General features: G+C 40.9%; 1 protein-coding gene across 1 annotated transcript in view; it reads left to right on the top strand.

Moving 5' to 3' along the window:
- The window catches only part of PAPPA2 (pappalysin 2), a 159,976-nt gene that overhangs the window by 105,134 nt on the left and 38,134 nt on the right, over positions 1 to 16,708 (top strand). Inside the window, exons 12-14 of the mRNA XM_063298487.1 lie at positions 2,029 to 2,164; positions 6,669 to 6,879; positions 13,048 to 13,219. Of these exons, the coding sequence (XP_063154557.1) occupies positions 2,029 to 2,164; positions 6,669 to 6,879; positions 13,048 to 13,219 (519 nt within the window). The remainder of the gene's footprint in view (positions 1 to 2,028; positions 2,165 to 6,668; positions 6,880 to 13,047; positions 13,220 to 16,708) is intronic.

Below are 16,708 nucleotides of genomic sequence, written 5' to 3'. Positions count from 1 at the left end.
TATTGTCCAACTTTGTGGGGAGTTTAGTAAATACAGGAGTGATATTGCCTTCTCCTACGTAGTATGAAATGATACCTTTGCCATTGTCACTGAAGTGATCATCCACCTCCAATTTCTTCCTATATTGCTGCTGCCCAATATTTATTTATTTATTTATTTAGCTAGAGAGCTGGGATGACTGTCATGCCTTGAGTGACCCTGCTGGAAGTATTCTTTACTCATCCCTCCCAGGAACAAACCCACCCACCACCACACACCACCACCAGCTTACAGTGAGGTAGAATAGTATCAAAACAGAGAAGATATATTGAATGTAAAATGAATTAGAGAACAATCAAATAACACTTAATAACAAATGTAAGCTACCTACTTTTTAAGTAATTTTATTAAATATTTTTCATAAGTAAAAAATCTAATAAAGAAAAAAGAAGGAAAGAAAGAAAGAAAAAAGGTAATAAAGTGCAAAGAAAAAGAAAGAAAAACAGAAAACAAAAACCCATCATCTCCTCTCCCTCTTCACTATTCCAGAAACCCCTTCAGCCCCTTATTTAATTCTCATCTTTTTCAGTCATTAAATCCATAAATCATTATTTCACTTTTTTCTCCTTTTAGCAGAAATTCTATAAAAAGGTTTCCAGTCTTTTAAAAAAGCTGTTTTCTCCCTGACCAAAGAGGTCGGTTTTGCCATTTCCACAAATACAAGCTACCTATTTTTTAGACTATGGTTGTCATGAGTGAGGATGGCGAGCAGGGGGCTCCCATCCAGGCTGTAAAGCGCATGCGTAGTACTGAGGAATTAGGTGGCCATTCAAAGAGACACAGATCGGGCCCGCCTTAGTCTTTGGGGTTTATATGTCTGGGTTTTCCCACACTTCTTCAGTTTGTTAGGATTCTCTGTTACGTAGCAGTAATAAAACACTAGAGACCTATTCCTTGTCTCAACGTGGTTCCTGGCTGTTAGGACAGTGGTTTTGTTTTAGTTTTAGATCTTTTTAGAGTTGATTTACACTCCAATAATGTAATTTTTGGATATGGGTAATACTACCTCTGTACTATGGATGAGGATACACATGGTAAGAGATCAGTGGCTCGTTTAATTAGTGGCTAAGGTAAAATTACAGCTCACAATTTTCATTATTACAGTGGAGTGGCTTATTAAGTTGGTATCTCTGACTATATGCAACTAGTTTTCAAGTAATTGCATTGCTTATTTTACAAATTACATACCTCTGGCTTCTATGAGGCATCTCCAGAAATGACCAGGAGATGGCCCTGAAGAACACAGGTGCTGAATCATGTGTTTAAAATAAAATCAATATGTGGATAGTACTCCCACCTCTACTTTATTGTTGCACAAAGGGAAAAGGGTCAGTTTGTAAGGCTTCATTCTCTTACCCCAGTCTCTCTTTGGTTCACAGGAGAGTCTAGCCATGGAGGACATAGGTAAAAATAATAGCTGAATCAGAATAGGATGGAAAACTGTTTAGCAAACAGGTTTGTGCGAATAAGAAGAGGCTTCCCAGTTTGAATGTCTGGAAATCCTCAGAGGCATCCTTGATAATCTAAAATCATCCATGTGCTAATACTGAAAAGAAGAATTAAGATAAACTTCAGATCCTATTATTTGGAAATTTCCTGCAGTGGGTCCATGTGAAGCCAGTTCCTACCTCACTTATTGGGCTTCAGTTTTCCTTAGGGAAGCTACCACATTGCTTAACATTAGATTAACTCTGATGCATGTTCTTTTATACGATCCTTTATTGGCGGGACTTTCCTGAGAATGAAATAGGGAGTTAGAATGATTGCCAGAATAAGAGTCCCTGGGAGATTGAAGAATAATTTCGAAGTGTGATTTGAGTAGCCAAACTAAGTTGAACTCAAATTCAGATTTAAATAGGAACATTCTAGGATTGCAGGGATGAGTGAGAGGGTGTGGAAGAGATTCTGTTTTTCTGTCACTTGAGTGATCTGTTGTTTTTGCACATGCCATAACATACTCAAACGTTGTCATATACTGGTGTTCTTCAGGTGTGTTTCAACCGACCCAGTATGGCTACTTCACTCTTTGTTTTCCTGGCATCTGTGGGCACTTCCAGTGGTGACCATCTCAAACCATCTATGACAATACATTTAGGTGACATCAGTGGGCACAACCATTTCCTTGGTGAGTCTGTAAGTGATGTATTAAAAATTTACCTAGGCTCTTGTGTGAAGTCAATATACAACATTTTCCTTTCTTCCTTTGCTTCTTGCAAGGAACAAGTTGAGCGAAATGCATTAATAAGATTGGAGGGGTATTTTTATTTATTTATTTATTATTCAAATTTAATTACCGCCCATCTCCCCCAAAAGAGGGACTCTGGGCGGTTTACAATAAAATCAAACTATATTCATAAACGTTAAAATCTCATAAAACCAGACACATTACAATTATTATAAAATGTAATAAATAAATAGAAAATCCAAGAGGGTACAAAATTCCAAGCTGGTGGGAGGGCCTTTAGGGTGTGAGCCACCCCCAAGAATGGCTATCCACTTTCCCGCCCCAGGCGAGACGGCAGAACCAAGTCTTCAGGGCCTTCCGGAAGGTCAGGAGTGAAAGGGCCTGCCTCACCTCTGGGGGCACGATGTTCCAGAGGGCAGGGGCCCCTGCAGAGAAAGCCTGTTTCCTGGACCCCACCAGATGAAATTCTGTTACGGACAGGGTCTGTAACATGCCCTCTCTCAGTGATCTGGTGGGGCGGGCCGATGTAATGGGGATGAGATGGTCCCTCAGGTAACCTGGCCCCATGCCATGTATCACCCCAAAGGTGATAACCAACACCTTGAATTGGACCCGGAAGCAAACTGGCACCCAGTGCAGCTTGCGCAGCAAAGGTGTTATAAGTGCCAACCTAGGGGTGCCAAAAATGCGCAGCTGCATTCTGGACCAGCTGAAGCTTATACTTAAGCTGATACTCTTCAAGGGTAGCCCATGTAGAGCGCATTGCAGTAGTCCATATGGGAGATGACCAGGGTGTGAGTGACTGTTCGCAGGGCCTCTTGCTCCAGGAAGGGGTGTAACTGGCACACAACCCGAAGTTGCGCAAAGGCCCTCCTGGCCACGACTGCCATCTGCTCTTCAAGCAGGAGTTGTGAGTCCAGGCAAACCCCCAGATTACACACTGTGTCTGTCTGGGGCAGTGCAACCCCATCCAGAACTAAAGATGAGAATTTCCTGGAGGGTGAGGCGCCGTCAATCCACAGCCACTCCATCTTACCAGGGTTCAGCTGAAGCCTGTTGTTCCCCATCCAGACCCCCACAGTCCCCAGGCACTGAGAAAGGGCAGTCACTGCATCACTAACCTCACCCGGGATAGAGATGTATAATTGGGTATCATCAGCATACTGATGATACCTCAACCCGTGGTGACGGATGATCTCACCCAGTGGTTTCATGTAGATGTTAAATAAGAGAGGAGAGAGAACCGAACCCTGCGGCACCCCACAATGGAGGGGTCGAGGGTCGGATCTCTCCTCTCCTATCACCACTGATTGGGATTGGCCCGTGAGAAAGGAGGTGAACCAGCGAAGAACTACGCCGCCCATCCCCAGCTCCCTGAGCCGTCCCAAAAGGATACCATGGTCAATGGTATCGAAAGCTGCTGAGAGGTCAAGGAGAGCAAGGATGGATGCATTGCCTTCATCCCACTCCCGCCAGAGATCATCCATAAGTGCGACCAATGCAGTTTCTGTCCCATATCCTGGCCTGAAACCTGACTGAAAGGGGTCCGGATAATCTGTTTCATCCAGAATCCTCTGGAGTTGCAACGCCACCACCTTCTCAACCACCTTCCCCAAAATTGTCCAGCACAGTTGGGTCCAGCGATGGCTTCTTGAGGAGGGGGTGCACCAGTGCCTCCTTAAAGGCCGCTAGGAACACCCCCTCACTCAAGGATGTATTTACCATTGCTTGGACCCAACCACATGTCACCTCCCGAGCTGCCTTCACCAGCCAGGAGGGGCATGGATCTAACTGACATGTGGTGGCATTCACAATCCAGAGGATCCTGTCCACTTCCTCGGGTCCACAGGATCAAACCGCTCCCAGATAATAAGGCTAAAACGTTCCCTTGGCATCTCTTCAGACCCTGCTTCATGCGTGGAGTCCAACTTGGAACGGATCTGAGTGATTTTATCCTGCAGATGCTCAGAAAACTCTTCCGCACGGCCCTGTAGGTGGGTCACTGGGCCCACCTTCCCCAAAAGGGTACATGTGATCTTAAACAGGGCCGTCGGACGGCAATCTGCGGATGCAATAAGAGCAGAAAAATACTGCCATTTTGCCGCTCTTACTGCCACAAGGTAGGTCTTAATAGTGGCTCTAGCTTGTGTTCAGTCAGATTCGATCTTTGACTTCCTCCAGCAGCGCTCTAGACGTCTCTTAAGCCTCTTCAAAACCCTCAGCTCCTCTGTGAACCGCAGGGAGTGTCGGGTTGGATGAGGCAAGAGAGGCCTCACAGGCGTGATCCTATCCAAGGCCCTGGGCACCTCCCTATTCCAGGCAGCAGTCAGGGCCTCTGCTGGACTGTGCAGCAGATCCTTGGGTATAACCCCCAGCTCCCTCTGAAACCTCACTGGGTCCATCAGTCACTATGGGGCGGACCAATCGAATGGGTCCCACCTCCCTGCGGAGGGGGGCGGCATAAGAGAATCTCAGGGCCACCAGGGTGTGATCTGACCAAGACAATGGGGATAGATGCGGCTCTCCCCTCAGATTACGTTGCCACTGCTCTGACAAGAAAACCAAGTCCGGAGTGAGACCACTGTCTCGAGCTGGGTCCCGGATAATCTGGGACAGGCCCATGGCTGCCATGGTAGCCATGAACTCCTGAGCTGCCTCTGAGGCATGCCCCAGGGAAGGCAGATTGAAGTCTCCCAGAACCGTAAGTCTGGGGAACTCCACCGCCAACCCTGAGACGGCCTCCAGCAGCTCAAGCAGGGAGGTTGCTACGCAGCAGGGAGGCTGGTACAGTAGCAGCACTCCCAGCTGTTCTCGGGAACCCAACTTGAAAAACAGGGTCTCACATCCAGCCACTTGTGGAGCAGGGCCCCTGAAGGCCACCAGAGACTCTCGGATGACAACAGCCACTCCTCCTCCCCTCCCCTGGTATCTTGGTTGGTGCCACACCTGGAACCCAGCTGGGCACATTTCCGAAAGGGCTACCCCACCTTCTGGGCCCAGCCAGGTCTTGGTGATACATGCCAGGTCTTTTTTCTTTCTCTTTTCCCAGACAGCTGTAGGTAATTTGGTAGAGGAAGTACTACTTACAAAGTGTAGATTGAACCTGGCTTTGCCCCAATAAGCATATTTCATAGTGTACTTGTATGTGAGATGCAAAACCTTTTTGGTTAGATCGATCAATATCTATATAGAGTACCAAGTGGAAAAAAAACATTGCTTTAATTCAGTGCTCAGTGTTATATAAGCAGCAGCCTCATTTGATGTTAATGGGCTGCCTCATGTTAAACCACAGATACTAGCTTTGAATGAAACCTTCTCCCCTGCAAAAAGAATAAATCCTTACAAAGCTTGCAGGTCAGAGAAAACTCTAATTTAGAATCTGTTCTAAAACAACCTGGCTTTTATGTTCCAGATCATTTTATGTTTAGGAACATTCATGTGTTTGAACTACCTGCAAACTGAAATGTCACTGCTCAGCAGTGTGTGCCTATCTATTTTAATTCTAAGTTGCTTTATAGTTTAAAGCAAAAGGACTTTACAAAGAAGCTCTTATTTCCTGCTACCTTGTCAGTATGTTACATCTGTTCAAAGCACTGCTTTTCAAGTTTCCTACTTTGCAGAATTGTGCTAACATCTACTTGTCTGTTTAGGATCCTGTGAATCTCTACTGTCCAGGCTCCTATTCCCTGCAGAAGATTTTGGAGTCTTTACAGAACACTGGTGTGGCCTTATGGGCCTGGCCACATATCATTCTAAATACATCAAAGCCATATATTTATTGCAGTGATAGATTGGTAGTAGTGAACATACTGTTTCAGGAGTGCTCTAAAAGATAGTTTGAATACTATTTATTTAGCTCTCAGTATGAATTTAGACTAGAGATGCCAGTGAAGTTCACTCACAGCAGAACTGGAAACAGCTTTCCATACATTTCCTTCAGACTGAACTACTTTAAACTATATAAGCACCCAACATCTCCTCTAGATTTTGGTGCAAGTCAAAAGTCTGTGCTGCTTTAATCCCGCAAAGCCATCCCTGCCACTCCTTAAAGAGCTTTCCCAGATCTGGCCTTCCTCAGATTTGTTGATTCCCAGATAGCAGTGGAAATCCCGATACGTTTTCAGGGCGTCGAATTGGGCCACATTAACATATTGTTTCTTTTCCCTTTCCCTTGATTTAGAGGTGAGACAGGAATAGACTTCCCTGTACTGCCATCCTGCACTCTTATCCTCACGTACCTTTGCTTTGCATTAAAGGAAAGGAAAGAAATGCAGCAGTGGCGTAGTGGCAAAGTTGTGAGGGCTATAGCTGTCCATGCTTTTGGATTTCCCCCCACCCTCTGGTAAAACCAAGCCAAAAAATCCAGGACCTCTTATCTATTTTTAATTTAGAGGGATTTCACCAAGATTTTTTAAAAGATATTTTTTCCTTTAATTTCTCTCAGCTACATCAGAGCTGTCATGTCAGCAGAATCCACTGGTCATCAACGTGACTGGAAAAATTGCCTCCTACCAAATCACCTATGCCTTGTTCAATTTCTCCTCTCTCTCTGTGGGCATCTCTGCAGTGGCTTTGCGAACCCATTTGCCATTTGACTCTTCCAGCCCAAGTAATTGTCTCCCAGAGCATGAAGGTCATGGCTGCCAGAGACACAGGTAACTGGATGCTTGAAATAACATATGAGCCTCTAATTACTGCTGCAGTTGAAATAAAATTTAGCATTTTTTAAAATCTAAGCATTGTGTAAACAGAGGTAGGATTTTATTCACTTTGTTTCATCCTTGTAATGTGAAGAATTATTAGAACATAAGAAGAATCCTGTTAGGTCAGGCCAGAGGTCCTTTTAGTCCTGCATTCTGTGTGACATGGCGGCCATCTGGATGCATTTGGGAAGCTGACATACCCAGATTATAAAGCGGTAGGGTTAGGGTGTCGCTTCCCAGCAACCAGTATTTAAGACACTCTGTTTATGATTCAAGAGTAATAAATGGCTGTCAACATTTGTAGCCACTAATTGCCTGTTCCTCTGTGAACCTGTTTGGTTCCCTTTTAAAGCCACCCACACTGGCTGCCATTTAACTATACACCTTCTCATAAAATATTAACTTCTGTTGGTTCTGAATCTCCATGCATTTAGTTTGTGGATGACCTCAAGTTCTAACATTATGAGAGGGAAAAAAATTCTGTCCTTGTTATCTGTGCCATCTGTGATTTTGTGTTCTCTCATATTTACCTTTGTTTCAAGCTAAAGAGCTCCATCTACTAGAGCAGTGTTGCTCAGCCTTGGCTGCTTGAAGCTGTGTGGACTTCAACTCCCAGAATTCTCCAGCAAGCATGGCTGGCTGGGGAATTCTGGGAGTTGAAGTCCACACAGCTTCAAGCAGCCAAGGTTGAGAAACACCATACTAGAGTCTTTCCTCATAGAGGAGTCGCTCCACCCCACTACACATTACACACTTTTGCATCTTTTCTAGCTGTATAATATTCTTAAGGTGCAGTGACCAGAACTGCAGGCAAACGGATATGGGCATTATTATATTGGCGGTTCCTTTCCTAATGATTCCAAGTGTACAAGTTGCCCTTTTTATAGCAGCTGCATGCTGGGTTGACATTTTCATCAATCTGTCTATCATGGCTCCAAGGTACCTTTTCTGGCCAGTCAGGTGAAGTCTGGATTTCTTGTGCCAAATACACTGGTTTGTATGTATGTTGATAGTTTGATTGATAATTTTTGCCATCTACACTGGAAGATTGAATTTGAAGTATTTGTGTGTGTGCATGCATGCATGCAGGAACAGCATACACTCAGTGGCACAACCAAGTTGCTGGCATTGTGTACAGGGACATCTGCACAGTGTATGGGCTAGACCCTCCCAAATCCAGATGGGAGATTTCATGGAGGGTCATGGAGAATGACAGGGCTAAGACCCTTTGGGACTTCCAGATCCAGACGGACAGGCAGGTACTGGCCAATCAACCAGACATTGTGGTAGGAGACAAGGACCAGAAGACCGCGGTGGTGACAGATGTAGTGGTGCCAAGTGACAACAACATCAGGAAGAAGGAGTATGAGAAGCTGCAGAAATACCAGGGTCTGAAGGAGGAGCTAGACAGGATGTGGAAAGTGAAGGCCAAAGTGGTCCCAGTGGTGGTAGGAGCACTCGAGGCGGTGACTCTTAAGCTGGGAGAGTGGCTCCAACAGATCCCAGGAACAACATCAGAGCTCTCTGTCCAGAAGAGCGCAATGCTAGGAACAGCTAATATAGTGCGCAGAACCCTCAATCTCTCAGGCCTCTGGTAGAGGACCCAAGATTGAGGAAGACACATATCACCCACAAGGGTGAGAGGGAATTTTTTTCCCCAAATACTTCAAATTCAATCATATACTGTATGTGTGTGTATACACACACACACACACACACACACACACACAGAGTATATACAGATATATACAGATACAGATACAGATACAGATATAGATACGCCATTCTTCCTTTGGGATGTGTATGGTCTCCTCTTCAAATGCTGAACAGATTTACACCTGCAGACTTTCCTTAGGAACATGCAGTAATTGCAAACACTCCTGAAGATGTTCAGGACTTAATACATTCTTGAATAAGTCATGAATTGCAAATAAATTTTAAGTAGCTTATAGCAACCGACAACACACTGTTGCTTTGCTCCCATTTCTGTGAGGACTCCGAGAGCCGCTAATTTCAGGTGTGGAGCTTTTGCCATATACAGTATGTAGCACTCTTAGACACAGCCAACTCAACCTGAGCAGATTTTACAAGGCTGGCATTGACTTCTGAATCATATGCAATGTTGTGGAAAAGTTACATGTGATTAGCTTTGCTCCTGTGGTTGTGGCATCTGCTCACATAGTAATTCCCATGCAGATAACATATTTGGAAGGCTAACCCTGAGGCAATGGAAACAGGAGGAGGTTGCGATTGCAACACTTCTCTACTTTATATATATTAAATAATATTTAATAGGAGATCTGCATTCCACCTTTCATTCAGGAGCTCAAGATGGCTTACCTAGTGGTCCCTCCTCCTGTTTTCGCTACAACCCCAGGCCTCTGAGATAGGTTGGGCTGAGAGAGACTATCTGGTCCAAAGTCATCCAGTGGTCTTCTTTGGCTGAGAGTGAACTAGAACTTGATCTCCTACCTCTAATTCAACCCATTAAGGACTGCGTCACACTGGCTCACTTATTCACTTGAGCTTTGTTCTCAGTGTTATCATTTTAAACTGCAGCTGGTATCTTACATGCTAGAATGCTGTGTGTATTTCAGGGAGAGCAGAACTTGCCATATTCACAGGCCTTAGTATAGATTGGATTTTGTGTGAGAGGTCTTTAATGATATTTAAACCTTCAGCTGCTGCAACAAAGGTCTAACCATTTCTAGAACATTTATTCCAATGTAGTATAATGTTTGTAGCCTCCCATTTAGCTTTCAGGTGCAATTCAACATTTTAACTTTTAAAACCCTTAATATTGTGGGATCATGAACCTGAAGGATTCATACGAACCTAATGTTGCTTTCATGATAAGCTGTAGTCTCATGGCCTGAAGCTAATATACTGTCATTGCTCAGCCAATTGGGACTAGGGAATATGAGGCTGGGTTTTAAAGGAAGCTGCTTCTTAAGGGAAATAGGGTGCAGGAAATGTTGTCTTTAGAAGTCTCATTTTGAGATCTTTATTTTAAAGGACTGCTCTCTGAAAGTCTGTGTTTTGGTTAGTAACTAGAATCTATGAAGCACTGAGGATCCAGCTGTCTCCTCCTATTTCAGGTTAGAAACTTGGCTCTTGGGGTCAGGTAATCTACTAAAAAGTAACTTTGGGACTTCTGTGGGGAGAAGGCAAGAGAGGGGGGTTTTATATTGTCTAAGAAACAATGGCACATGTCATTGCATTAAAAATGGCTCATGAAGATAAAGCAGCATTTTCACAGTTATAGTATGATCTCAGTGCACTTTATTCTAGGGAATGGACATGCTGAAATATGAAATGATTAATCCATATGGAAGGGCACTGAGTCACATTTACAGGTCATTCATTCATTCATTAAGAAGCTGCACATGTGTCAATACAAACTGCAATTTAAATGCAGTCTATATTATAAAGAGATATACCCTTGCTGCATGGCCAGTCTTAATATTATCTGGATTTTTGAATATAAAAGGATAAAAGGATTTTAAGTGATGATTTCCCTGATAAAAGAAAAGATTTAAGTAAATCTTATTTAGAGCAGGAGTAAGGAAAGAAAACCTGTGGTTATCTATGAGGCATATACAATCAGTAATTTAAATGAGTTTAATAAAAATTGCATATCTGATTAACTTTTGGGAATGCTAAACACATTTTCATTTTTGTACAAGAATTTTCACGCCCCATGTGATAGGAAATTTTGGGTTCTTATTTAATTTAGTGGTAAACCTATCTCTGTGTATTGGACTAGGAATGGAGAAATGCTGATTCAAGTCCACTTTTAGCCATAGAAACTTGGTGCATGCTTTGATCTAGTTGTTGTTCCTCAGTCCATCTTACATTATCCCCATGTAAAGCTTCTTGAGCTCCTGAAGGAAAGGTGGGATAGAAATTGACCAAATAAGTAGACATATTTCTAACATGTATACTTGTCATGAGCACTGATGGTGAGCAGGAGGGGCTGCTGATTGATGTCCTAACAGTCAGGAACCACGCTGAGATGAGGAATAGGTCTCTAGTGTTTATTACTGTTACATAAGACAGAAAATCCTAACAAACTGAAGAAGCGTGGGAAAAACCCAGACAGATAAACCCCAAAGGTTAAGGCGGATCTGTTCTGTGTCTCTTTGAATGGCTGCTTAACTCTTCACTACTACGCATGCGTTTTCCCACCTGGATAGGGGCCCCCTCCTGCTCACCATCGGTGCTCATGACAATACTGTTGCTTTTTGAGTGAGATGGGTGGGGATGAAATTCGAAATATAAATAAATAAAAATAAATAAAATACCGTACAAGTTGTTGAGTCGTGGAGTAAACCTTCATAACTATTAATAGATGCTTTTTGAGGAGAGATGATAAAACAATTTAAGGAAATTTATAGTATAACTGAGTGTTCTATCTCAAAAGGGTTAAAGTAGAATTGGAAAAGACCCCCAAAAGAACAAACAAAAGGATTTTTGCATTCTTTTCTTGGACATATGCAATGACATAATTGTTAAATACATGAAGGAGAAGATACTTTTCATCTACTCAGAACCTGGTTCTACAGTTTTGGCAAAGACCAGTTTCAGTCCTAAAGCCTAAATGCAAGGTGAAAGGGATGAGTTTTAAAACCCTAACCAGATTGTGACCTCACTATCCAAAAGTATTAAAAAATTGTCAAGAGTCACTTTTTTTGCATCCCACCATTGGTAATAGTACAGAGAATAGGAAAGGGACTTTTTGGCTATGGCTCTACAGATGGTCAAGCTGAGGCTGGAATTGGTTATATTTTGGTGCCACCTGAAGAGTTAGCCCTTGTCTCTGGCTATGGAGTTCTGTGGACCTTAGTTCTTATCAAATTATGGCTATATTAAATTCTTAACTACTGCTCTGGTGGTGCTGTGTTTGTACTATTTTGTTGTTGTTTATTTTTCTTGTTTGTGCCCTGCCTCCTTAGAATCATTGCAATAGGGCAGATGATTAATATTTAAATAAAATAAAGATCCAAAATCTGGATTCTGGGAATAAACAATTGAGGAAGAATGTTGTTTTCAGGAGCTGCATGTATGTTTCTTGGAAAAATTTCTTGTAAGTTGCCCTAAGAAAACTTTTGCTTTAAAGACTGGCTCATAAATTTTTCAAGTCAGTAAGTTAAAATAAATTTTGGTGGCTGGTTTGTGTTGGAAGCAAATGCTGAACTAAAAAAAAAGCTGAAGAAAATTTTGACCAACATCACTAATTATGTTAACTGGAAAATGCTCTACAATACCTGTTGTTTTTCTCCCTTTGTTTCATTAGTTTTTCATATTTTGCCTCCACCCCACCATTTTCTTGTTTGTATTTTAGGTGTCTTTTTCACAAATAATCTTTTGCCTTCCATTTTGATTTTTTAAATTCTTCAATCCTTCCTCCCCTATTTTAATACTGTTCCTCTTCAGTTTCAATAACTTTTTGTAGGTATGAAGTAATTAAATGTTCAGTAGGTTCCTGCAGTTTCTAACTAATGCTGAATTTTGAAAATTATGTATATTATATCATGATATTTGTTATGTCTTTTTCCTAGAATCAGTAATTTGTGTATTAGTATCCTTGATTTCCTCTTTATGATTATTTTTAAATAATGTTTCTGTGACAACAGGGTAGCTGATACAAAGAAATGCTTTTCATTCATATGCTAGCCATGCAGATGGAATTTCTTTAAATCTTTTTCTTTAGGGATGGCAGACACAATGGGATCTTCAAATATAACTTGTACATAGGATGGGGTGTTGGTGGAGAGAGAAGACAAATGCTCACATGATATAGAAAAATATCAGCAGAAGAATGATTCATTATGAACCCAGCCATGCAAACCAAGCCAAGGAAGGAATATTCTGTGTCATGTGTAATTAGTACTAAAGATTAAGAGGAATTGTGGAACTTTAGGGTGATGATAAAAGCCTACATTTATGGTTATTTAGGAAATGATGGAATACATTTGGTCATGGAGTTAAGAAGTCCAGCTTCATATCTGTTGCTGTTACGTTTGTTGTTTTGGAGCACAATACACTATTTTTTCTCACTTTCTCTGTATGTGTATCTGTGTTGTGTCTGTACATGTGCCCCTTTTCTCTTCCCAACAGCTGCACCCAACATAACTGTAGAGAGCAGGGAGGCTGTGTGCTTCCACAGATCCATCATGCTACCCTTGCAAACTGTACTTCCAGTAGTCGGGGGCACATGGAGTGTGCTATTTCTTGTGAAAAGGGTTTTGTTCTCCATGTTAAACATGGGCAGTTGCTGCGCCCAGGACAGGTAAGTAGACTGCTGTTAGGAATGTCATTGCAGATGTGCTTTATCAGGAAAAGGCATTTCTTCCCATTGTAAGTCTAATATTTGGGGAGAGGGGAGCAGTGCTTGCAACATTAGTAGTCATGTGGCAGTGATGAAACCTTGACATTTCTTGCCTTAACTCACAAGATAATTTGAAATGTTCAAGAATAATACAGTACCCAGTGGTCTTTTAATTTTAAGTGAATGGCAAAGAGAAGCTAATGAAGAAAGAGAAAAGAATCTGAGGCAAATGTAGATGCCTGAGAAATGGATTTTTAGAATTAAGCCCCACAGATATGCACAAGCTTTATCATTTTATTTTATTCCATTATTCACTTTTATTGAAGGCAATCCAATGCAGTATATGTAAGATTTTCAAGCAGTCTTTCAACAATGAATTGACCAGCCCTGAACTTGTTAAGATTAGTATTATAGCTTGGTTTATATGCTTTTTAGGAGACTGGGTACCTATGTGAGTTTTCAAATGATGTTCCAGGCAGATTTCAATGTACTTGCATGAGTTTGCTGAAATCCTGCAAAGTTTCATGAACTCATGAGATTTCAGTGTTTATATAACTCTGCAAGCATAAAATATGTTCCTGTCTAAAGAAAAGGGGACAGTTGAAAAGGACATTATAAATAACTTCTTCATAAATGGTATGCAGTGAGGCAAAATGGAAATGTGATGGTACCAGCTTCATTCCTCCATTTGTTTATAGAGATGTTCTTCAAAGTTTCTCCATCAACATGGAGATGTTGGACTGGAGAAGTTAGTACATGTATTTCTTCCAATTTCACCTCACATTTAGAGTTTGTGAATACTTGGAGAGGGTTGTAAAGATGTGTTTACAACCTAAAGCTCACTTTCTCCTACAAAATATTTCCTTCTGTAACTTTAATGTTCAGCATAGCTTTTCATATTTTTTTTAAATAGCCTTTAGTTGTGATACCTGGTTTTGACTTGTTCCTATATTACATTCCTATATTTTTCCTCCAGCTCCCACACTGTTAATTGCCAAAAATATTTTAACTGTTGGCAAAAATTTAAAATGCTGGGGATGGAGCAAAACAATTCTCAGCAAATAATAACTATCTGCAGGATTTACTTTCAGTGAAAAAGGAAGTTTTCATTGTGTCAGATTTTAGTTTCTTTGGCACATTTTGTATCCTTAGTCATGGATTAGGTCAAACTAATCTCTGATGTAGCATTGAGTCAGCTAGTTGTCCTCTGAAAAGTTGAATAGATATAGTGAAATATACTGGCAAAGAAACACAGTTGTGAACTAGGAAATTCTTGGTTCATATTTTATTTCCAGGTATTTCTGACAAGCCATTGTGTCTCAACTACACTGCCCTCTGTTTCCATTATGAAAATGATAATAATGCTAATCAGCGGTATACAATTTTTGTATTAACCACAAATGAAGTACTTTGAAAGTATATGGAAATTGTTAATATTAATATTAATATTAGTCTTTATATACTAACTGGACATTGATGACATGATCATCAATGGATGCCGTTTCCTATGTTGCCTTATTGCTAACAGATCACAAGAACTATAAATATGCAAATTAAACTGACTGCCCCAGACTTTTAGTTGAGAACTGTGCATTTACATGATACCTCTTAATTACCTGGAAGTGCAAAAATAAATAACCACTTTTCACTTCTAAAATATCACTTATGCAAACCTCTGGGAAACAGGAAAAAAACGAGTGATGGGAAATAGAGAATGCATTTCAGAACCGTTTGATACAAGTAAGCAATAGACAAAGCCATGCTCCACCCATGCTGGCTGGAGAATTCTGGGGGTTGAAGTCCACACATCTTCAAGTTCCCAAGGTTGAGAAACACTGCTCTAGAGAAAATTTTCTAAGAGCTCTTTCCTGCTCATTGAATCTTGTGGACATAAGTAGACTGACTGACTGGTTCTTCTCACTGCAACTTCTTTTTCATGACTATGGACAGGTTCCTTTTCCCATGATGTTCTTACTGCTGCCCTTGTGTGCTTATGGTCACTTTCTTATACCTACAGCCTCTCTTCAGCTTCCCTGGCCTGCTCTGGCTTGCCCTGGCCTTGTCTGATCTTGCCTTTAGTGATTTTTGAAGCATTAAAAAACTACATAAAAGTTGCAGGAAAAAGAATGAAAACATCCAGGTGGTTTGGGGGAGGGGGGCGATGGAGAAAGAGAATGTCCCTGTGTATATGTAGGTAAAATAGGGAGGATGGATGGATGGATGATACAGATATTCAGCACTCTGAATAAAAAATATGCATAGGAAACAATAGCAATCTCAGTTGTCTGAATTCAGCCAACAAAAAAACTCAATTTCCCTCAGTCCCTTAATTCTACCCAATGAATCCTGAGGATAAAAAAAAAGCAACAGGGTAAAGAGAGTGACTGAAATTCTAAACAAATACATTATGTCTGGCACATTTTGTTTCAGGTTTTATTTGCGTAAAACTGTGTTCTTATTAGTAGCAGAACACTATGAAAAAGACTGCTAAAGCATTTATATTGTAATTTTAAGTGTGTAATTCATTATTATCTTAAAACATGGGAAAAAAACAAGATATATTTTCCTTAACAATAGCTACAGCAGTAAAATAAACTGCATCTAATTTATAAAAATGGTGCAGTTTTTCTCTTTTGCAGTTTTTTGCTGTTGTGACTGATGAGCTAACTTAATGTGCACTGTGCAATCATGGTTTGTAGCACAACTTTATTGTTTTGAACTGATAGTAGTCCTGAAGAAAGATTAATTGGAATCAATTCTAAATTCTCTCTTCTTTTGGACCCATAATATTTATATTTCTTTTTTGTCCAAATACTTGGACCGCCTCCCAGCTTGCCCTAACTTTGTTCAGGGATGTGAAAAAAATATATGTTTGTGGGGAAAAAAGAATTAGCTGCCTTAATGATCTTTTTCAGATTAACGAAGGAAATAAATAGATTACATAAATAAATAATGTTCAGTACAGATGTGGGAATAACAAATGCAACATTGACTAATTGAGATTAATGGCAGAAGGCCTCCTATGTTGAACTGTACCACTAAAGATGCAACATCTAACCTTACATTGCATAAATAACTCTCTTATCTCTATTTAGGCAGGTGCATCTTGGATTGGGAAAAGAGTGCTCTAAAATGTTCTTTCTTGCTTTAAAAATTTTTTTTTAATTGAAGCAAAGTTAAATTTACCACTTTTCATGTTTACATGCTTGGCAAGCCAGCAAGAAACATTGGTAGAAAAGAATTCTTGGCTGTGAAACCTGCTGTTGGATTGTTTATTTCTTTTCTACTTAGCACAATCAAATGACTCTTGGCAGCTTACAATACCATCAAGTTACATCAACACATCTGCAGTGTAAAACAATAAAAGTAGTAAATAACAGTCTAAATTACCATATAACCCAGTGCACTGAAAAGTCCTCAGAAACAGCACCCCAAATAACCAGCATTAGA

The sequence above is a fragment of the Candoia aspera genome, chromosome 3 (genome assembly GCF_035149785.1).
Source record: "Candoia aspera isolate rCanAsp1 chromosome 3, rCanAsp1.hap2, whole genome shotgun sequence".
NCBI lineage: Eukaryota > Metazoa > Chordata > Lepidosauria > Squamata > Boidae > Candoia > Candoia aspera.
The sequence above is the reverse complement of the archived record's forward strand: the minus strand, read 5'-3'. Positions and strand labels throughout refer to the sequence as shown.